This window comes from Heterocephalus glaber, unplaced genomic scaffold (genome assembly GCF_053883595.1).
Source record: "Heterocephalus glaber isolate CG9 unplaced genomic scaffold, H.glaber_assembly_v1.0 deba00001497, whole genome shotgun sequence".
NCBI classification, from domain to species: domain Eukaryota; kingdom Metazoa; phylum Chordata; class Mammalia; order Rodentia; family Bathyergidae; genus Heterocephalus; species Heterocephalus glaber.
In genome coordinates this window covers 46,132,729-46,155,053 of record NW_028258320.1, presented here as the reverse complement: position 1 = coordinate 46,155,053, position 22,325 = coordinate 46,132,729, and the positions used below count along the sequence as shown (strand labels likewise).

Below are 22,325 nucleotides of genomic sequence, written 5' to 3'. Positions count from 1 at the left end.
CCAATAGGAATTTCCAATAACAAAACAAAGACTTCAGAACTTACCAGTGAAACGAAAGGAGCAGGGCCTGAAGATGTAGTTCTGTATTGCAGTGCTTGCCGAACAAGTGCAAGGTTATGGATTCAATCCTCAGCACTGCAAAAACAAGAAACAAAAACAAAAAAGGGAAGCATTTCCAGTAATAATAAGGAGTAGAAATGCATGGGTAAAATCTAACTAACACAGCAGCACATACTATGAAATGGGATTAGGAAACTGTTTAACCCATCCTAACTCTGTGTATCCTCCATGATGGTGCAAAGCATGTTCTGTGAAAAGGGGCTCAGAAATGTGATTGTTTCTGTCTGGAGAATATGTCATTTGGGAATGGAACTCATGGTACTTAAAGTGCACCAACATCAGTTTTGTTTTTTTTTTTAACTTCTTGCCCACATAGTGACATCCAGAGGTATCAAGGAGCTGACAGCAGCAGGAAGTATTTAGCTTTGACTTCTGAGCAGATGTAATACCAGTTCTTCATCCTCTGCTAAAGACAGGCCTGTATCCAAAGGCTTTAAGGTTTCCCACTTGGCCTTCTTTCTATAGTGACTTGTTGGCCCATGGCTTCTACTTCGCTGTTGTTTCTTTTCCTCATTCCCTGCGTCTTCTTGGTATCATTAATCTTATCTTCAATTTCTTCACTATCGGATTCTTCAGAGCTTCTGTGTTTATCTGGATCTGGAAATGTGCTTGGATCAAATCCAGATGATGGGAATATTTTGAGAGTCTTTTATTGCTCAAATCCCTTATATACAATGGCATAGTATTTGCATGTAACCTTGTGCACTTTCTCTTGTACACTTTAAATTATCTCTAGATTACTTATAGTACCTAATCCAATATAAATACTATGGAAATAGTTGTTATACTATAGGGAATAATGAGAAGAGAAAAAGTCTACATGATCAGTCTAGACACAGTTTTTTTCCAAATATATTTGATTGATGATTGATTGAATTGATGATCAGTTGAATCCTTGATTGAATCCACAGCTCATGGATATAGGGGACTAACTATATAGACTTCTCTGACTTGGTTCTAAATATTATTGAGCCATTTGTGGATTAAATTTTTATTTATTTACCATTAATTTTGGTGTGTGGTATGTGGTTCGACACTAACTTGATTTTTTCCTCAAACAGATAGATAACCCATTTGTTTCAGCAGAATTCATTGATTAGTCCCTTACCTTCTACAAATTTGTGAGGCCCCATTTTTTTTAGAGTTTTCTTGTATAACTTAGAGACTTCTTCCAGGCTATTCTACAGAGCAGAGTTATCACCGTATCACATTTTGGTGTCTGGTGAAACTGGCCCTCCTTTGATGCTCTTTACTCCACTGCCTCTACCTAGTTATACAGATGCATTTTAATATAATTTTGTCAGATTAATTAAAAAGTTACTGTGGTTTTAATCAAAATATATTAAAACTTATATATTAATTTGGAAAAAGTTAATATTTTTATCATAGTCTTCTTTATATGAAAACATACTGTGTCTGTCCTTTTAGGTCAATCAGTTTTTATAGCTTTAGTATGATTTTACATTTCTTAATATAGTACCACAGTTTTCTCATTAAAGTTTTTCCTAGATATGTGATACTTTTTGCTATTTTAAATAGGATTTAAAATTTTATATTATATTACACATAATAGTTTATATTGTGTTATTTATATTTTGCACTGTATTTATAACAGACATTACCTGGAGTTAGCAATTTGAATTAATTAAAACAAAATAAAATTTAAACTTTGGTTCTTCCCTCTTAATAGCCACATTTCTAGTGCCCCGTCACCATATATAGTTAGTGGGTACCATATTGAAGAGCTCAGGTATGGAATCCCTGAGAAGGGTGCAGAAATTTATATATACAGCAATGTAGTGCACTATTATTAAGAAATCATTTTTTCTTGTATGTTGTTCATATATCTTGTTGATTTGGGACCACTTTTCAATTTATTCTGTTAGGTTTTTTAGGAAAGGAGTTTGTTTTATATGAAACTTTTGGTTTCTTTTCTGCAGTGGTAGTTGTCTTTGTAAAAAGGAAAGAAGGGTGAGAGATACATCCCAGGAGGATTGCCACACCCCACTTGTGCTCATTGACAGCTGTCACTAATTAGTTGCCAAATTCTTGGCATCTTTGGGATCTTTGAGACTTACTTCTTTGATGTCCCGCTCTTCTCTATGAAGACACATTAAATAAGATGTATTGGGGAAAGAAGGGACCCTGTTACTAAGAGCAAGCACATTGTGGCAGGAGTTTGGGGAGCTGGTTGCCTACAGTTGCCTTTGGCTTATTTAGAATGTCAAGGACCAATTCCACTTCCTTCAGGACAGGAGTTTTCACCCCCAGACTCCAGATGCCTGTAGGTACTGCTAGTTCAGACCAAGTAAGAGGCACATTGTCCTATACTTGAGACTTGGCCATGACAAATGATTGGCTCTGTGGCCTTAAGAAACCACTCAGCTTCCCTGCAAAATATGTTCTTGTCTGTAGAATAGCAGTAGGAGGTTTGGGAGAGGGGCTCTAAATGACATTATCATTTTGGACTTCTGTCCCGAGGCACTGGTCACTCTGGTGTGAGTCTGAGGTAGGTAGGTTCCAGGGCATCTGGGCAGAGCTGGGGCCTTGTTCTCTAGGAGATGTCCGTTCTGTAGTATATAGACAGCCTTCTTGGATGGTGTCTTTTAGGGGCAGCCACAGCAATATTCTGGGGATTCTGAGACAGGATCTGTAGGACAGAAGTACAGAGTTTGGGATCCAGATCCTGTCGCAGAGAGCCTGGAATCCCACTGGGAGGGAGAAGTGGCTGGCTATGGGAAGGGCCCCTGAGGTGGGATGGAATCCATTGGCAGACTATGGTCAGCTCCATGTCTGCTCTTGAACGACCAAGCCTGCACCCTCTTGTGGCTGCTGTGGGTAAGGGCTGCCAAGGGCTGGGCCCCTGTGTAAGTCAGTACTCCTGCTGGGTCAGCCTTGTGAGAATGTCTCTTGGTCTTGCTGCACTTCACGGCTAACGTAGGCCATTGCCCAGGTTCTTGATGACTGCAGGATGCAGCTCTTTGGTCACATTTCCTGAGTGGGGCCAGGTGCCATCCCTATGCTAAGCATGTATCTGTATTATTTTACTTGATGTCCTCAACAATCCTGGGAGAAGACAATTTGTTTCCCCATTTGAAAGATGAAGAAACTGAGGCTCAGAGTGATTACGTTCTTTGCCTCATGTTTCACGGGCAGAACCTGAGCCCCAGCCTATCTGATTTGATACCTTCGCTCTTAACCTCTAGATTTATGCAGCATCTCATGATGAGTCGCTTTATTGGGTAAACTGGGATTTAGTAGATGAAATATATATGCGAAACTGGAGCCCATCCTCAGGCATTTAGAATCTGCCCAACTGGGAAGCTGAGTGGGTGCTGTGAGCTGAGGAGGGTAGCTTGGGGGACTGGAAGGAGCCCCCACTTGTGGCACTTGTGGCAATGTGACTCCAAGAGAGTCATTTTCTTCTCTGAGTCTCGGTTTTCTTATTGTAAAATAGGAATGAGGTCAATACGGGTTAATATAATACTAAAATAAATAATGCATAGGTAAAATCCATTGTTCATTTACAGCATAGAAAACCTGATCTCCTCCCCAACCCCAACTGCATTGCCTTTGACTCCCATACTGCCTAGCTGATGCCCGGCATATACTGACTGGCTCATTAGATGTTCATTAAGTGAATGGATGGACACAGTGTAGCCCCTGTTGTCTGAGTGATATTGTTCTTAAGGAATTCAGAAAAAGGAAGGAATGTGCCAGGTGTGGGAAGGGAAATTCATAGATATTGGTGATGGGAGTTGAGTTCAGCTTTGCAGGGGCAAGAGCTCTCTGAAGTAGGGAGAGAGAGACAGATGCTCAGAGGAATCCAGAGTTGATTAGACTGGCAGCACTTTTCACTGTCACCCTGGGCCAGGTCCTGGACCAACTGCTTAACCCTCCTTATCTTATTTAATCCTCATACAATTCTACAAGATACTGCTGACTGTATTTCCAGATGAGGAAAATGCAACTCAGAGGGATCAAATGATTTAGCCAAGGCCATACAGTTCTTAAATGGTAACATTTAGGTTTTAATCCAGATATTTCTGCTTAAAAACATGTGTTTTTAATGTGCCTATCCCCCAAAATCTCAAGGTCTTACAACCAAGGCTTTTATCTCATATTACATATTCACTCTGTTCCAGCCTGATGGAGCATCCTATTTCTGCATCATTGTTTGTCTCATGGCTTCAGGAAGAGAAAAGAAGACAAACCATGTGTGAGGTCTTAAAGATTCTCTTTGGAGGTGACATGTGTCACTTCCCTCCTCTTTATTAGCCAGAAAAAAATGTCACATAGTGAATGCTGACATCAGAAAGATGGAGAAGTATAATCCCAGGAGAAGGAGCAAAACTCATAACTAACAGTAGACTCTATCACTAGTCTTCCCTCCTCTTGTAACACGTATTTGCTTTCCTTTTCCTCCCATATTTATCTTTCCACAATGAGACACCCCAAAGTCCCGTGCAATCATGGTACGAGGCTCAAAGTCCTGGATCTTTTTTTCTTCTGTATTGACTCAAGATGTGACTTCTTTTCATCCAGAGACTTGCAAACTAAAAAAAAAAATTATATGCTCCCCCATATACATACTCAGTATAGAGTGACAGATCGGGGACAAGATAACATAACAAATACTTCCACAACAGTCGCTGGTCCATAAAAATTCTGAAATCATCCTGGGAACAAGTTGCAAGGGGCCCTAAGGTGGGAACATTCCTTGATGAGCCTCTGATACCACTTTCTGCGGGTAGTTCTCCAATCAATTTCCTCCATGACCTTGGGCTTCAGACTCTGGGAGGTCCTGCCTTTTCTTTTTCATTGTTCTTATTGGTATCATCTGAGGAGGACATCAGGGAATGTACCCTCCGTGGGGGCAGCTTTTTCAGCCTGCTTTCTTTCCATAGAAGGCTGAGGTGCAAGGGTCATCTGGGAGTCGCTTAGTCTCAAGTAGCTGCTGTGTCCCCTAGCCATGCTCAGGGCTTTTTGGCTCTGTGCTTCTCTATAGGGCTGGCCACTTTTATATTTGGTTCAGTTCTGTGCCATAGCTGTTTGAAGTGATTTCCTAGCCATGTCTCTCTCCAAATTTAACTGCTGCCTCACTTACTAAGCTTCTGTGAGAGAAGTACATTTTTAGTCTCCTTTCCCTGCTCCATTCTTTTCCATATGGAAAGAAATGTTTACTGAGCTCCATCGTGATTGGTCCTTGTTACTAATTGAGTTTTTTAAATTTTTTTTATTTTTTGGTACTGGGGATCGAACTGGGGTCCTTGCACTTGCGCAGCAGGTGGCAAAACCACTGAGCTAAATCCTCCCGTCCCCTAATTGAGTTTATTTTCCTTTTACAGTTTTCTCTGGGTATAACTTAATACTGTATAATACACCCATTATAAATGTGTAAGTCAATGATTTTAGTATATTTAGTAATTTTGTGAATCACTACAATCCAGTTTTAGAGCTTTCTATCACCCCAGAAGTTCCCTGATGCTCATTTACAGTCAATCCTTATTCCCATCCTTTGTCCTAGACAATTACTGATCTTTCTAGCTCTATAAAATAGCCTTTTTTAGACATTTCATATAAATTGAATCATGGACTGTAGTTCTTCCACTTAGGATGGTATTTTTGAGATTCATTGGAAGGCATATTGATTCATTAGAATTCATAGAATTCATAAAACACATGTTGTAGCATTCAATTCCTTTGAATTGCTCAATAATGTTTCATTGTATGTATAGATATACCACATTTTGTTTATCCATTCAACAGTTGGTGGGCATTTAGATTGTTCCAAGTTTGAGACCATTATAAATAAGAATGCTATAAACATTTGAACATATGTCCTTGTGTGGGCATGTTTTTATTTCTCTTGGAAAGATCCCTAGGAGTGGGATTTCTAGAACTTATGATAAGTTCATATTTAATTTTTGAAGAAATTGTCAATTTTCCATAAAAGTGTACTATTTTACATTCTCACTAGCAAGGAATCAGGGTTCTCATTTCTTGACACTACAAGCTGAATTTTAATCAGAATTTATATTTCAAAGTTTTTCAGCTTTCTTTTATTGCTTAGCTATCAGAATAGATTGGCTCTTCCAATTCTCCAGGTCCCCAAATTTTCAGACTCTTCTTATAATTTTTATTCCTTCTAAAATCATCAAATTCTGGCCAGGGATGGTGGTGCGTGCCAGTAACGCCAGCGCTCAGGAGGCTGATGATACAGGAGGATCACTGTGAATTTGAGGCCAGCCTGGGCTACATAGTGAGTTCAAGACCAGCCTGAATGATATAGGGAGACTGTCTCAAAAAAAAAAGCATCGAATTCTTTTCTTTCTCTCTCTCTCTTTCTTTCTTTCTTTCTTTCTTTCTTTCTTTCTTTCTTTCTTTCTTTCTTTTTCTTTTTTTCTGTGGTGGTACACCTTTGAGCAATGCTAGGCAAGTGCTCTACTAATGAGCTACATCCTCATCTCTGGTCCAATTCTTTTTTGAGCCCATTTCTTTCTTTATGACCTTTTCAGACATAGCTAATAGCAACTGACATGCTGTTAGTATTCTGACTTTCACACTCTTCACTTCAAGCCCTGAGCTCATTCAGTTCAGCATCTGCCTCAGCAGTTAACGCAGGCCACAGTCTCACCACACATGCTTCGTCACATACAGCACCTCCTTCTAGCCTTTAGTTAATAACAATTTCCTTGACATCTGCCTTCAACATAGTGGATTTTGGTTATACTAGCACAACACTTCTGATAGCAATTTCTGTATTAGGACAAAAAAGTTGTGCTCTAATTACAAATGCCGTGAATCTTAGAGGCTTATGAAAAAACTTTTTGTCTCCCTTTATTCATGCTACATGTTTAGCCAGCTTTCTGTTACTATGACAAACATCTGAGATAATCAACTTGTAAAGAGAAGAGGGTTTGGAGGTTTGGAGGTTCTGATCCATGAGCACTGGGCCTGCTGCTTTGGGTCTGTATCCTGGTAGGAGCAAAACTGCTTGACCCATTGCCAGGGAGCAAAGAGAACAAGGAGGCCAGGCTCCCACAATCTTCTTCAAACCTCCCCCCAACCCCCAGTGACCCAAGGACCTCTCACAAGGCCTCACCTTCTAAAGGCTGCATCACTTCCCAACAGTGCCACTCTGGGGACCAAGCATTTAATACATGGGCCTTTGGGGGACACTTATCCAAACCAGAGCACTACACATTCTTCAAGTCGTGCCTGAGGTCCACATCATCTGTACTCAGGATTCCAGGGAGCTAGAGTTGACCCTGTCTAGAACATTGCTTGTCTTCTGGGAAAGGGAAAAGAGACTTGGTGAATCATGCACCAGTTCCTCAGACTTTCTGTCACACTGAGTTAGTCACCACAGGTTGTGTGGCCAATCCTGACCTCAGGGGGACAGAGAAATACAATCTCCTCCAGGGGAGGGCAGCACATATTATGAACAGTAATATAATCAATGACATTATGCTTTTTCTTTTTTTTTTTTTGTCTTGGGAGCTTGAGAAGAGAGAAACAGCTTTTTATGTGGTGGTTTTCCCCACAGCTACCTAGAGCTAGGGTAAGGCAGGGGCCTTTCTAAATACCTTAAAGACCAAGGATTTAGATGCTTGCAGTGATTGGCTCCTAGCCCATGGCTTTGATGTGCATAATTATTATCTGCCAGTCCTCTCTCTCTGACAGTCCTATCACTTAGGCCCATGGATTGGAGGGCTTGTCTTTTCTAGTTTGTTTCCCAGTTCCCAATGCTCTGTGGAACATTAATAAACCCATTTTTCTTGACCTCCAGCTTGAATTGACCCAATTGTGTTTTCTTCTTTCTAGCTGTGTTCTGGGGGGACATTGCTCTGGATGAAGATGATCTGAAGCTGTTTCACATCAACAAGGCCCAAGACTGGACCAAGCCATCAGGAGAGGAAATGGGACATAACACTGGTAAGTACTGGCCCTCTTCTCCTGCCCTGGATGGGAGGATGAGGACTCCAGCAGGGCCAGGTGGGGACCAGAATCTTTGGTGTTTTACTTGTATTTCCAGTGCTCATCTGCCTGTGGAAAACCAGGGGGTTAACCCCCCACCCTTTTTCTGCTGGAGGCATGGAGCTGAGACCTCCAAGTTAGCTGATCCTTCTAAGAAAATCTCCACTTACCTCTTTATTGGAGGGTTCAGGATAGAGCCGAGTGCTTGTTCTTAGGACTCTGGCATGGAGTCCTGCTGTCCTAGACAGGAGAGAATTCTGAGATGGACTGGCTTTGGGGTATATATGACGATATTAATAGTGACCAGCCTAGGGCAGATGTTTGCCCATGAGGCATTGTGCATTTGTTTGAGCCAACCCAGATGAAAGACTCCTGAAGGTGAGACTTACCCAAGCCTTCAGACTTTGGTTACTTCTCTCTCTCTCTCCCTTCTTGATGCTACCCTTGAAGTGAATAGTAATGAGACTGGTATCTTAATTTCTCCTCACTTTCCTGCTCCCTGGGCTCAATGACTTCAGCTTTGTGCTTCATCATCCTTGGAAGCAATCTGGGGAGCTGTGTATGGGAGCTGATGTCCCCATATGGCAGATGGTAGTTTGTTATTCAGTGGCTGAGGCTCACAGGTGCCTACTATCTATGACCCTTCTTCCCACCCTCCCTTCCTTTCTCTGGAAGCTTCTTGGCACGTACAATAGGTCATGTGCAGTGCTGGTGCAGGAAGGAAGAAGATGATATAACTCCTGTCTTCCAGGAGACCATTTCACTAGCAGACTGGCCTTGGACCTGATCATGCTCTCTAATAACTCCAAAGTTTAGTTTTCTTATCTGTGAAATGGCGATGAAACCAACTCTCACTGCAAAGAAATTTGAGGGATTGACTCCAAAGGTAACAAGCTAGCCCAGTGCCTGGCACATAAGATCTCAGAAGATGACAGGTATTTCATTAAGAAACTCTCATGGCAAATGTGTAATGAGTCAAGAGCAGTGGGAAGAGAGCAGGGTGAGTGGAGAAGCCTGTCTGGCTTGTTGTGACTGGGGACCCTTGCAATGTGTTATGAAGGATGAGTAGGACATTTCAGGTGGAAGGGAAGCTAGGTGCAGAAGCATGGAAGTATGAGAGCAGCTCTCTATTCAGAGAACAGAGGTAAGGTGTGGACTGGAAGGAGAGCTTTTAGGGTTGGCTATGGGGGGATACATTCGGAGAGTCTGGCTGGGACAGGTAGTGAAGTACATGCTGCTGAGCTCCTGAGCTTGGGCATTACCTGAGGGCTGCAGGAGTCCTGCCCAAGATTTCTCACATAGGAATATGACTTGCTCAGCTTAGACTTGGGGTGCCTTGGTGGAGTCCCCTGGTCTGCTGCTCTTGGTAGCCCTCTAGGTGCCCTGAGGATGCTGGGTAGCTGGCTGAATGCTTGGGAAGCCTCACCACACTGAGCACTGGTGGTGACAGGGGCAGGGTATATCAGGCAACTCCTACACTAGCTGCTAATGCATGCAGGAGCATCCTTGAAGTCTGGAGGAGGGGGTGGGAATATTCCCACCATCAGGGGTGATTCTCATGGCTTCTAAGGAACATGAACATCTGGAAGCACTAGGCTCCAAAGCTCCACACAGGGCTTGCTAGATGAGGGGCTGAGGTTTTCAGGAGGTCAGAGTGACCATTGCCAGTGGCTGGGGGGAGAGAGGAGCCATCGAGCATGTCAGAACATCTTTTCAGTACTGATCCTATGACTAACATTCTTAGGATTAGTGAGGCCTCTTCTGTGTGATTTGAAAAATCCATTTGAACTTTGAATTAACTTTTAAATTATTTTTCATAACAGGATAGCCATAGCCTTAATTGAGCTCCAACAAAAGGAAGCATATCTTCATGGTTCTACTAATCACACTCTTCCCAGGTCTGCCCAGAGGTCCAGAGAAGTTAACCTGACATGAATCCATATAATTAAAATGGTTTTTGAACCATTTACAGTTACTTAAAAATAGTGAATTTCATGTCAAATGTACAATGTGATGGACTTTTATGAATGTGTATGCCCTTGTATATACCATCAGGCTAAGATATGAAACATTCCAGAACCTATCCCCAGTCAGTACTCACCCCAAAGTAGCCACTAGTCTGACCTTTATCTCCATAGACGCATTTTCCTGTAATGGGGACCCTATGTGTATTATTCTATGTCTGTCCTCTTCTACCAGCTTTGCCACTGCATAGTCCACCAGTGTTGCCAGGGGAAAGGGGCAGTTCTTTCTCTTTTGTTGTGCAGTATTCTGTTATGTGAATGGACCCAGCTTGTCCATTCTTTTGGTGACATTTGGGCAGTTTACGGTGTTCTCCTGTGATGGGTAAAGCTGCTACTGACATTCTTTTGTGTATCTTTCAGTGAGCACAAACACTCATTTCCAATGGGCAGGTACCCAGGAAAGTGGCAGGATCCTACAGGTTTAACTTTAGTAGATGCTGTCAAAACATTTTCCAAAGCAGTTGTACCAAGTTACAACTCCAGGCAAGTACCTATTCACTTAGAAAGCAGGAGTGAAATCCATGTAGGAACCAGTAAGGCCTTTCGGATCTTAGACTCTTGGCTTGGGTCTCCTTCCCCGACTCAGGCCTGCACAGAAGTAGGTTGACACCTGCTATGGCTTGTATCTAGATGTCCCCCCTAAGCCTCATGCAGTCGTAGGTGGGGCTTTTTCAGAGGTGGCTGGATCTAGAGTGTGTGATTGATTTATGGTGCAGTGCTAGGATTAAGGGTGGGTGATTACTAAGTCAGACCACTGATTGGTTTGGCACCATCCTAATCCTGGTAGCCTAGATAAAATATAAAAGAGTCAGAAAGATGCTGTTAAGGTCCCTTGCTTGCTTTGCTACATTCTGTCCAGTGTGAACTGTTTCTCTTCTACGATGCCTGTCTGCCATGCCACCCTGCCTTAGTGGGGGCTGGCTATGGACTGAAACCTCTACAAACTGTGAGCTGGCACAAACCTTTCCTCTTTTAACTTGGGGTGTCAGATATTTTTTCTTAGCAATGAGAAAAGTAACCAAAATGACACTCATGCACCATTGTGAATACTCAGAGTTGCCCCACTGGCTCCTCCTGCTGCATTTGGGAGACCAGCCGTGGCACAGCTTAGAGTTGGCACATGTCAATGAGAGGCCCCAAAGAGAAGTTGGGCAGTGGTCAGCCTCTGTACCAGTTTCTGAAGAGTCCCCTTTGAGAAGGTCGCCTGAGGATGCTGTGGTGAGGGGAGGCCTAATGGTTTTGCCTCTCACATAGCATGTGCTCTGGATGAATGTGGAACTTGAATGCTTGTCCTCTCTGTCTTTCTGCCATGAGCTGAGAGAGGACAGTGCCTACATCACATTCCACTTAGGACTCCTCAGAAGTAGGCTAGCATCTTACAGCCAGAAGGCACTGGGCAGCATTCGTGGAGAAGAGAAGATGGAGGCAGACAGAGATTGCAGACCTGTAGTCTTCGCCCAGGGCCTGAGACCTCCCATAGGGATTTGGTACCAGAAAGATGCTAAGACCACTGGTTGCAGTTCCAGGCTTTAGGATTATACTTCCTGGGTTGAATTCCTGAAACAGGCCTCTGTTTCTTCATCTGTCAAGTGGGAATAGTGCTAATCTTTGCCTTAGTGTGATGCCATGAGGAAAAAGGGAAAGAATATGTATGAAGTACCTGGTACATAATAAATACTCAATAAATATCAACTAATATCAGTAAATATCAACTCTGCCTTCTCATCATTATTATTTGCAGAGAATATTGACCTGGGAGGGGTTAGGAATAAAGTGGAGAGAGGGAGAAATTTCCCATCTGTGGAGGGAATTTAGGGCTTGGGCGTAAAGCATTTGAAACATAAACCCAGTGTTTCTTCCTTCTCAAGCTCAATATATATACAGGTATATATATATATATTTTTTTAAAGTATGTTTTTTATGGCAAGGTGATTTTTATCCTGATCACTTTTCTCTGAGGGCCCATAGTACTTTGCATCTACCTAGAATGGTCATTTTACATTCAGAATGGGAATATTTTTTATTGCTTTTGCTGATTAAAAGTAATACATCTTGTTAAAAAAAAGTTCAGTACCTGATAGTTGTGTAAAGTGGCAAGGGAAAATCCCTTGTATCCCAGCCCCAGGAACCCCTACCATTATCGGTTTGCTGGATTCCTCTTAGTCTTAATGTACTTGGGTTGTGTGTATATATATTTTTAGACCTAGAAGATTTTATTGGACATGCTCTTGTGTAGTTAACAGCTCACTATAGACATCTTTCCACAAAGTGCACTTTGTCCCTCCTGTTATCTTTAGCGGTTCAAAGTGCAAGTCTGCCACACCTAAGCCCTTATACATAGATGTGAAAATTGTTTCCCCCTAGAAATTATGCTGCTCTGAAGAACTTTGTACACAGATTTTTAAACATTCACTTGACTTTTTGATAAAGTAAATTAAGAAGAAGGAACCAACCTTTAATGCCCCTGATTTAGAGACTGGGGAAGAAGCTCCATGGAAGAGGGCTGAGTCCCCACGCAGGATATGGGGAAGGGGCCCTGAATCTGTGGAGCAGCCCCATAGGTCTCCTTCCCTAGTGTATCTGGTGAACTTGGAACTACTCTCCTGGCTGCATAACGAAAAGATGACAGTTGCCCAGACAGCCTCATTTACTAGAGATTCCCGACATGCCCAGTGCAGTCAGTGGTAGAATCCGGACTTCTCAACTCCAGGTTACTGTGTCCTCCTGTGCCAGCCTCCCTGGCATATTGCCAGCTGGGAGGAACAGAGAACAATGGGAAGTATGTTGGAGTAATGAGCGAGCAAAGACCTTGTGCCTGGCTTGTTTTAAAAACTTACTCAGGGTACAGCACTGGTCACAATAGGAGCCACTGAGAGCTTTGGGGTTCCCAGCAGGGAACACTGTCACTCTTCATTTAGGGGCCACAGACATGAGTTGATTTAGTTCCAATTTGTCTCCCTGTCTCCAGGCTCTCTTTTCCCATCCTCCTTTCAGATTACCTTCTAGGAAACAGTTACTTTCATGTTGACTTGGAACCATGACATGTGAGTTTCTTGGGAAAGAGGGTCTTTATAGATCTAATTAGTTAAGGATCTTGAGATGGAATCATCCTAGATTTAGGGTAGATCCTAAACCCAGTGACTGGTGTTCTTATAAGAGAGGAGAAGACACAGAGAGGAAGGCCATGTGGAGATGGAGGCAGAGTTGGAGGGATGTAGCTATAAGCCAAGAATGTCAAGGATTGTCACCCACCAAAGCTAAGAAGAGGCAAAGGAGGATTCTTCCCTAGAGCACTCAGAGGGAGCATGGCCTTGCCACCACCTTGACCTCCGACTTTCAGCCTCCAGAATTGGAGAGAATAGAATTGATGTTTTTAGTCACTTGGTTTGTGGTAACTTAGATGGTAGCCCTAGGAATTGAATAAAAGTATGCTCCTTAGAACCTTCAGTAGCTCCCTGTTGTTTATCAGAAACATTCCTTACTCTGGCTTCCAAGTCCTTGTCTGCTTTGTCCACAGCTCACATATCCTTCCCCTGCCTCTCCAGCCAAACACAATGACATCGTGTCTGTACACACCCTAAGTTTCCTTCTTTCCAGACTTCCGTTCCAGCTGCTCCCTCTGCTCAAAGTCCCCATTCTACAGACAAAGAAATGAAGGCCCAGAGAGAAAGCTAGTGACTCGTGCACAACCCTGCAACTGAACGCTTTGTGACACCTTTTCACTCAGCACAGCTGCAGGCTGTGGGGGACTGCTTGCTTGACAGTGCTATTAAAAGTGCCTCATTTTGTGCTTGGAATGGAGAGAGCTTTCTTTCCCCATTTTCAAATGGGCCCATTCCCCTGCTGTGGGAGCTGCCGGTGGATGTGGCGGCAGCATTTTGGATGTGTATAGGGCGAGGAGGCAAGAGCATATCCTTTAGGGGAGAGAAAGTCCTTCTGTATGGATTTTATTTGCAATGAGAAGAATGGGAGCTCTGGGCAGGCATGGGCCAAGCCACTGTGAATGGGGCCCTTGAATTAACATTGCAGAGTCTCCTAAAGCTGCTAATCGGATTAGCTGTGTAGTGAAGGAAGTACTTAGCGGGAGACACAGACATGCGCACAGGCGCACACACACTTTCCGACCCCCTTGATGCACAGTGGCAGAGCCTGGTGGCCTGGTTCCTGAATTTAGACACCTCTCCTCTTAATCACAAAAGATGTAGATTTGATGCTTTGTGTGGTTGATGCCTTGGACTTCTTGTTTGTTTATTTCTTTCCAGAAGAGCTGAAGAAGTCAGTGTTGAACATTTTCATCTTTGCAAATGTACCCAGAGAGGAAAGCGTCTCTTGCAGTTGTCTCTGTCCAAGTAATGGAGCTGATTTCTTGATCTATGTCATGAGGACTCTGAAAGGGGAAGTGGTTTTAATTACTTATTGGCTCTGATGGAAGCTGCCATTTCCTGCCTCGTTTATTCTGAGCCACTGGGTCATATCCATCTCTGTTTAAAAGCCAACCTTGCTCTAAATCCTTGCTGTCTAAACTCCTGCCATCTGTGTAGAGTATCTGCATAACCCCAACAGCTTGGCATCTGGGTTCAAAATAATAAATGATCTGGAGAGAGTCCAAGATGTAACTTTGGATAGCTTGTGTCCTGTCTCTGGTTTTATCTTTAAATCATGAGGTCGCTTCATCCACAGCCTCTTTGGCTACTGGATTTCCACTTTCTACTCTGATCGTGGCTTTGAGTGGCACAAGTACCCTCAGCTGGTCTCAGTGTTCCCCTCTGAATAGAGGAGCAGATGAAATCACATTCTTACTTCTTTCAGCCAGTTTGAGCACTGAATTTGAGCTCTGGTGTTGCAGACAACAGAAAAGCAGGGAACCAAAGGCTTTTGGTGAGCACAGGACTCACTTCAGGCATAAAAGGCTAATGAAAACCCAGGAGATACTCAGCTGTCCCAAATCAGAGAACTCTCATTCAGTTTCTGGGCTCTGCTTTCTAAGGTTTGAAGGTCTAAAAAGAGACCCAACCTGTTTCTGTTCCCAACATGCTGTTGGCTTTGAGGCTCTGGAGAGAATTTGTGGGTGAGGTTGTTTTAATCAGCCCCATAGACAGGCTGTGATTTCTCAGCCTCTATACCTGACAGAGACATTCCCCATCTTTGTAGACATGGCTGCACAATTTCACTAATATTTCTCTTTGAGGTGGGAGTGATGCTAAGTAAAAGTGTCCAATTGAGAATGATAGTAGGTGGCTCCTTGTGACATTCTGTGGAAGGAACCATATCCTGCATGTATGAATGAAATCTACTCATTCTTGCTTCTTGCTCCATTCAGTGGGCAGTCCATTGGATTTAAGTCTGTCTTCTCTCACATCATGCATGGCCAAGAGCCATCTCTGAGAAACCTGGTGGCCTCTGCTGCTCTGACATATGGTTTGAGAAGCTGGAAAGGAGCATGGGGCTGCTCAGGGGTTCTTCTCTTTATCCCAGTCCTATTCACTGTCTTCCCAGGAGGTGGGTGAGGAGGGGGGTTGGAGAATAAAGTCTTGGTGACTTCTTTTTTCTAAGTATGTTGCACTTGACATTTTGAGGATCATAGGCATACATTGATTGATTGACTGATTGATTGGAGTACTGGGGATTGAACCCAGGGCCTTGGCATGGAGCTACATCCTCATCTCTTTTTATTTATGTATGTATTTAAAAATTTAAGACAGTATTTTGCTATGTTGCCCAGGTTGGGCTTGAATTTTCAATCTTCCTGCCTCAGCCTCCTAGAATGCTGGGATTATAGGCATGCACCACTGTCCTTGGCTCACAGACTTCTCTGAGAGTATGATGAACATTGTGAGCACTTCTCTGAGAACACACACACACACACACACACACAGATATGCACTTACACTTTTCCTTGGAATTTCAAGTCTTATACTTTTGCTTGCAATTTTAAGAGGTTTAACTACCCTGTGGATCTCAACTTATGAAATTCTGATCTGTGGCCTCCCTTCCCTGTGAGTTTTCATATGCTGAAGGTGTTCACGTGGGCATCTGGAACCTGGGAGAGCTGCATGTGGAGAGATGCGGGTGTAGGAGTCAGGCAGGGCCAAGTTTGTATCTCTGGGTTCTGTATTGCTTAGCTGTGGGACTTGGGCTAACCCAATTCTATTTGTAAGATAGGATGCTAATGCCTGCCCTACAGAGGGATTAAATAAACATGGTAGGTAAAGCATTATTCTAAGGTCTGACACCAAAAACCATATCTACTCTGTTGTCCCTTTGCTGGCTCCCTTATCTTCTCTCTCTTTGGTCTCAGGCCTTCTGCTCCCCGAATTCCTGGGTGTGTTGGAATTCTTCATGTGGTACTTTGCCAGGACCTTCGAAGAATACTGGAGCTGGGCCAGCAACAACTTGCTCTGGTCAGATCCTTGGATGTGATTCCAACCAGCACGTGGGAAATCTCTATCAATCCCCAAAATGAGGACTGCCTTTGTTGTCCTGAGTCAAATGCTAGGGTCTCAGACTTGTCCAGAGAAATCTGAAAATCGATGAGATGCTGGTTTCTCTTTAACAGCAACAAGAACAGTAATAACTACTATTCATTTGTGTTAATTATGAATTAAATGCTTGATATCCATGGTCTCACTTAATTTACATATAGTATTCTGTGCGATAGGCAGTTAGTATCTATAGATGTGAGCTGCAGTGTTTAGAGGGGTAGGTAACCTGTCTGTGATCACACAAATAACCACTGGCAGAGTTAAGGCTAGGACTTTCGTCTACTAATGTCAAACCTTCGTACTTTGTTGCTTCTAGAAACAACCAATGGCATCACCCTTGAGCTACTGAAGACTTGGTCTTCCCATTACTGCCTTTAGAGATGATAATGAAAGACAAGCATGAGTTCCATAGATGTATGGGAGCTGTCCCTGCCCCTGCCCCTCACTGTCAACAGTGGTGACTTGTCTTAGTTTGGTCTCAGCCTTTCTTCTTTAATTTTTTTTTTTTGAGATGGGATTTTTCTGTGCAGTTCAGGCTGGCCTTGAATTCATTATGTATCCCAGGTTGGCCTCAAACTCACAGCAGTCCTCCTGCCTTAACTTCCCAAGTGCTGGGATTACAGGCTTGTGCCACCACTCCCAGCTCAGCCTTTTTTCTTTAGTTCCAGCATCAGACTAGGCATCATAGACTATGCCAGAAAAACACTTGTGAATCCCATTTACTGCTTGGCATCAAATCCAAGGATCTGACCAGGGGCTCGGTCTGTATGGTGGCCTCTCCTCCACTGTTCTTCCAAGAGGCCATTAAGTTTAGGGTTCTTTGAGTGTAATGCTTCAGATCCCCATCTGGGAGTGGTACCAGATCTAGAAGAAACTCCTGGGCTTGGGGTGGTGCTCTGGAGCTAGCAGGCCCAAATCATTTTGTAGGGAGTTCATGAAAAGAGCTTCTCTGTGGCAGAGTGTGGGAGAGTTCCTGTGTCCTCCTCCAGTCTGTGGTCAGACTTTCTCTTCCTAAACCTGTGGGGTGACCAGGTGACCACCCATGATCGCTCCTTCCATAAGACTTCTGGACTCCCATATGTAGAACTTCATTTTCATGAGCTAGACTCACAGTCTGTCCTGTAGACCCTCCCTTTTGGGGTTTACCCCCACAGCTCTGCTGCCTTTATATTGCCAACTTCTCTCCTTCTTTCCTTCATATAACAAATACTTCTGGGGACTCTGCACTCAGCACCACAGGTACAGCTGTATCAGCCTTTTCTCCAGCCATTAAGGAGATGAATTTTACTGATGGGCATGATTATTGTTGTGGTGTGGGTGCACTGGAGGAGTGGAGTGAGCTGGAGTGGTGGGATCTGGGTTCACAAATCCCTGGTGGTGTGGGGCAGCTCCCAAAAGTAGGCAGAACCCACACCTAGAGGAAGGATTCCAGCTGTCATCCAGGTCCAGCCTAGGAGTCCAGAAACTCAGGCTAATAGCATCAGAGAGGCCTTTTAGTATGCTTCTACTTTCATCCTGAGAGCTCAAAAGAAGAACAAGGACCCCTGGTTCTTGTGGAAAGTGGAGATTACAGAGGACACAAGGTAAAGAGTTTGCCTGGGAAAATAAGATGGGGCAAGAGTCAAAATAAAGCAGAAGTCCATAAAACAAAATTGGAGGCCAGGTCAGAGCCAGACTAGAGGAAAGGGTGATGTGTTGCTGAGACCCTTGAATGTGGGATGCAAACTTCATAAATCCCTCTGGACCTAGAACCAGTCCCTGAGCTCAGGCCATGGACAGCAGTTAGCAGGCACTTCAGGGAGAGATAGACTTCCAACACAGGAACCAGGCAAGGCCTGGCACTTCCTCTACCCGTAAAATTTTTAATTTAGGAAGATGATTCGAGATAATAAAGAAGGATTTGATGAAGTGCACATCTGCTTGTTGGGAAGAATGAAAGAACACAACATAAGGATTTTATCATCCCTTTCTCTGGGGCCTCATTCAGGGCTGACTTATGCCTTGGACAGAAGCCAGAGTTCACTGAGAGCTTGAAGTGTTGGGAAAAGTCATTTTACTTCTGAGTTGATCTTTGTTATGACTGAATCTGTCACAATTTGAAGAAACAGGGATAAGGGTCCACCTGGAGCCACAAGGACACAAAAGGAGCCATTGTTCTCCTGGGCCATGAGTCTGAAGGCCTGAATCAACAATGGGAGATCACCTTGAGAAGCTGGGACAGAAGAGAAGTCAGTACTTAACATTATAGCTGAGGGCTTTTCAGTTGTAACCTGCAGAATTCCACTCAGGACAGCTCAGGAGAAAGGATTGGAGGCAATATTTTCATGCCCATCTAAGGGGTAGGTGCAGAGTACAATTGGCCTCTTGGTGACTAGACTAGGAATTGGAAAGAAACAAGGCTGATTTCTCTTCTCAAGGGCTACAGGATGTCTCTCATTTTGGCTTTTGTTTCATCCTCTTGCACCTGCCCCAACATAGGCACCATGCTTGTGCCTAGGTCATGATCCCTCAACTGAGAACCCTGCTTAGGTAGGTACCATAAGCGTAGTGCTGCAGAAGTCCTGAGAGATGCCCAAGGGAGGGAGGTATCAAGTCAGCCAAGCAGAAGGCTAACAGTGAGACCCTGGGGAGGCTCGATGTGGAAATTAAGTGACAAAGGAAGTGAGGTTGGGTGTGAGAATCCATGTCTGTGGCTCAAGAAAAGAATGAGTAACAGGGCAGCCTTGGTTTTGGCGGTGATGGGTGAGTGAACTGACCCCCTGGGGTGGCCTGACTTCTTTTTGGGTCCAAGGCCAAGCCTGGTAATCCCAGCCCCACCTTGCCATTTAAAATGACATTTTCATGGGAAAAAACTTTAAGGGTTCACATCAGCCATCTTAATGCATGGAACTTGGAAACACGGCCTCCTGAGAGCTGGAACTGCTCATCTATCAGATGAGGAGTCAGTCTTTGCTTCTCTGCTTTGACCAACACAAAGACTGTGCCTTATTTTCTCAAGCACCATTCTTTTCATATTTACTTATTCATTTATTTGAGTACTGAGAATTGAGCCTAGGGCTTTGCACTGAGCTGCATTCTCAGCTTATTTTTAATTTTTAAAAGTTTTGAGACAAAGTCTCATCCTCCTGCATCAGTTCCCAGAGTCCTGGGACTACAGATGTGCACCACCATGCCTGGCCTTTTAATTTTTCTTAATCTTACTCTGCTTTTGCTTTCTTTTAACTAATTATGTGTTTTTGTGATATTGATTGAATGGGCTTTGATGTTTCCTGTTCTTAAACAGTAACTGATATATAAAGCAGAATAAATAGAATAAACTCAATTAAATGCTTTTTATTTATATAGCATTCCAATAAATATGCCCAGTATTAGAAGCCTAAATATAAAAAATATTTCTCACCCTGACTTAAAAGAAAACTATGGCAAATACTTTTTAACAAAATAAAAAGTCTTCTTACCCACTAAGTAAATTACCCTCTAAAATTTTCACCTTAGCCTATTTAGGCTTCCTAAAGCAAGCAACTTTGTTTTTGCATTTTGTAGCCTTTCCTTAGTTTGGTGTACTTTGTTGCTGCTGGAAATTGACCTTTGCTGTATGCACATTGACTGCACAAGCATTTTATTCCTGGGCATGATCATGAACTGGATTGGTTTTCCACAAAGTCAGTGCTGTACTCCTTAGAATTCCCTACAATGGGGCAGACTTTAGGGATGTCACTTCACTTTGGGAGACCTTAGCTTCTTTATGGAGGGTTGAACTCTAAGATTCCTAAGGGCCAAGATTGAATGGGATGGAGAGTGGATACTGGGTGTCTGCTGCATGCAGTGTTGAGTAGATAACTGCAGTGTCTGGTTCTTCATTTGATGCCCCATGGAACTTCAGAATAGTCTGGTTAAATCATTTCTAACCTGGGCCTTTTCAGAGCTCTCTGAACTCCCAGAGGTGTGGGCAGAAATATGGCTGTGACCTCCCTTTGTCCCTTCTTAGAAAACAACCACAAACACCAGTGGACTGGAGAGCTGAAGTTAAGGAAGCCCAGGCTGCCTCCCACCACAGAGCTGCACGAGGGATGGAAACTGGCACCCAGTGGCAAGTAGGCTGGACCATGAGAGCTGAAGACACAGCTTGAGGGTGGCAGGTGGCCCTGCTGCTGTGAGTTACGGATGAGCTCCTCATTCTGCTCACCTGAGGCTGACATGCTGGGAGGCCTGGACAGAGCCATGCTTCTTCTGGGGCTGTTTGCACAGAGGTTTGCATGTCATTATTTCTGCAGTTTCCAGGGAGATCCTGAGAGAGAGGGTGATGGTGGTGGAGTTGCCAGTGGAATCTCATTCTGTGTTCTAGTCATCTTATTTCTCTCTGGCCTCCTTTACTGACCCCCAGTGAGCCCATGGACTTTCACAGCTCCTGCTGCCCTTGCTTTCAGCTTCTCAGGTTCTCCAACACCTTTTCATCCCTGAATCTTGGTTGTCATTGCCCACGATGCCCTCCCTTCTCTAACATTAGCATTGCCCATAGGCCTGGCTTTCCCATCCGTCTTCCAGCCCAGAGGTCCTAGCGGTCAGCTCACCAGCCAAATCTGGTCTGCAGATGTGTTTTGTTTGTTTTTTAGTGCTTACATTTTTAAAAATTTACTGCCAACATTTAAAAATCACATTTCTCATAAAAACCCAGAACTCTGGTTTCTCTTGAAAAGTTGGAAGATCTGGCCACACTGGTCCAGCAGTCCCACATGGCAACAATCAACAGGGTTGCATAATGATGGGCTGAACTCCGTAGGGGCAGGTGCTCTGAGTGGTTTGCCACAGTCTCCACTGCTCCCTAATCATCTTTCACACCCATCTTCCTTCACTCCGATGTGTTACTTGCCTAGCCCCTAATTCAGGCATTTGAATTCACATGCTGGGCTGTAGGTAGGAGACACCACCTTTGGGCCCAAATTCAAGGCTTGGGATCTTGGTCAAGGTCACTTCTCTCTTCTCCATCAAGAGAAAAAGACCTGTTACCTGGCAGCCTGGGAGAGAGTTTTTTCTCTGAGACTTCTTTCATTGAATATTCAGCCTTTGGTACCTGCTTATATACAGAGTGTCACTCCCTGGGCTCTGGAGGCACTCAGAGAAAAGATACAGGGGAAACACTCAGAGTTTTGCTTGTGGTTCTACATGTGTTGGTATCAGAACAGGTTCCTCCTGTGCAGTGAAGCCGCAGAATGGGGCCACACATAGGTATTAACCTCTCAGAAACCCAGAGGCCGTTGCATTTTACTGAATATGCCATCAGCCCAAAGCACCGGTTACCTTACCCTGTGCTTACCAACATTTTCTCTAAATGGGAAGCCCCTGCTCTGTAGTTCCCCCGCAGCTCAGCTGACTTCTATTCTGAAAAGGTCAAGGACAGGGGATAGAGCTCTTTTTGCCTTTCCTCCAGATCCCCAGATCCCCGAGAAAGGGCTTGGGAGGGGCTCTTCTTTTCTCTGGTCTTTGTTTGATCTCATGAGTTCATTGCTACTCTTTCTGTCACCCAGTAAGGAGGACACCCTTTAAGACATCTGCATATCTTTATTGGTAATTTGGTCACCTCTCCAAAGGTCATAGAATGAAACCTTTCTAAAATTTTTATGAGGACAAATGAGTGCTTCCCCTGGAACACTTTTGCTAGAGCAGTGAGTTCTAGCTCTGGAGTGTGGGAAATCCTGCCTGCTCTTCAGAGCTCAGAAGT

At 43.8% G+C, this 22,325-nt stretch overlaps 1 protein-coding gene across 2 annotated transcripts in view; it reads left to right on the top strand.

The window, feature by feature from the left end:
• Nucleotides 1-22,325, top strand: part of Tll2 (tolloid like 2) — a 132,267-nt gene that overhangs the window by 26,364 nt on the left and 83,578 nt on the right. For both annotated transcript variants that reach the window (XM_087185044.1, XM_004838977.4), the window contains exon 2: nt 7,948-8,058. In XM_087185044.1, the coding sequence (XP_087041170.1) occupies nt 7,948-8,058 (111 nt within the window). The remainder of the gene's footprint in view (nt 1-7,947; nt 8,059-22,325) is intronic.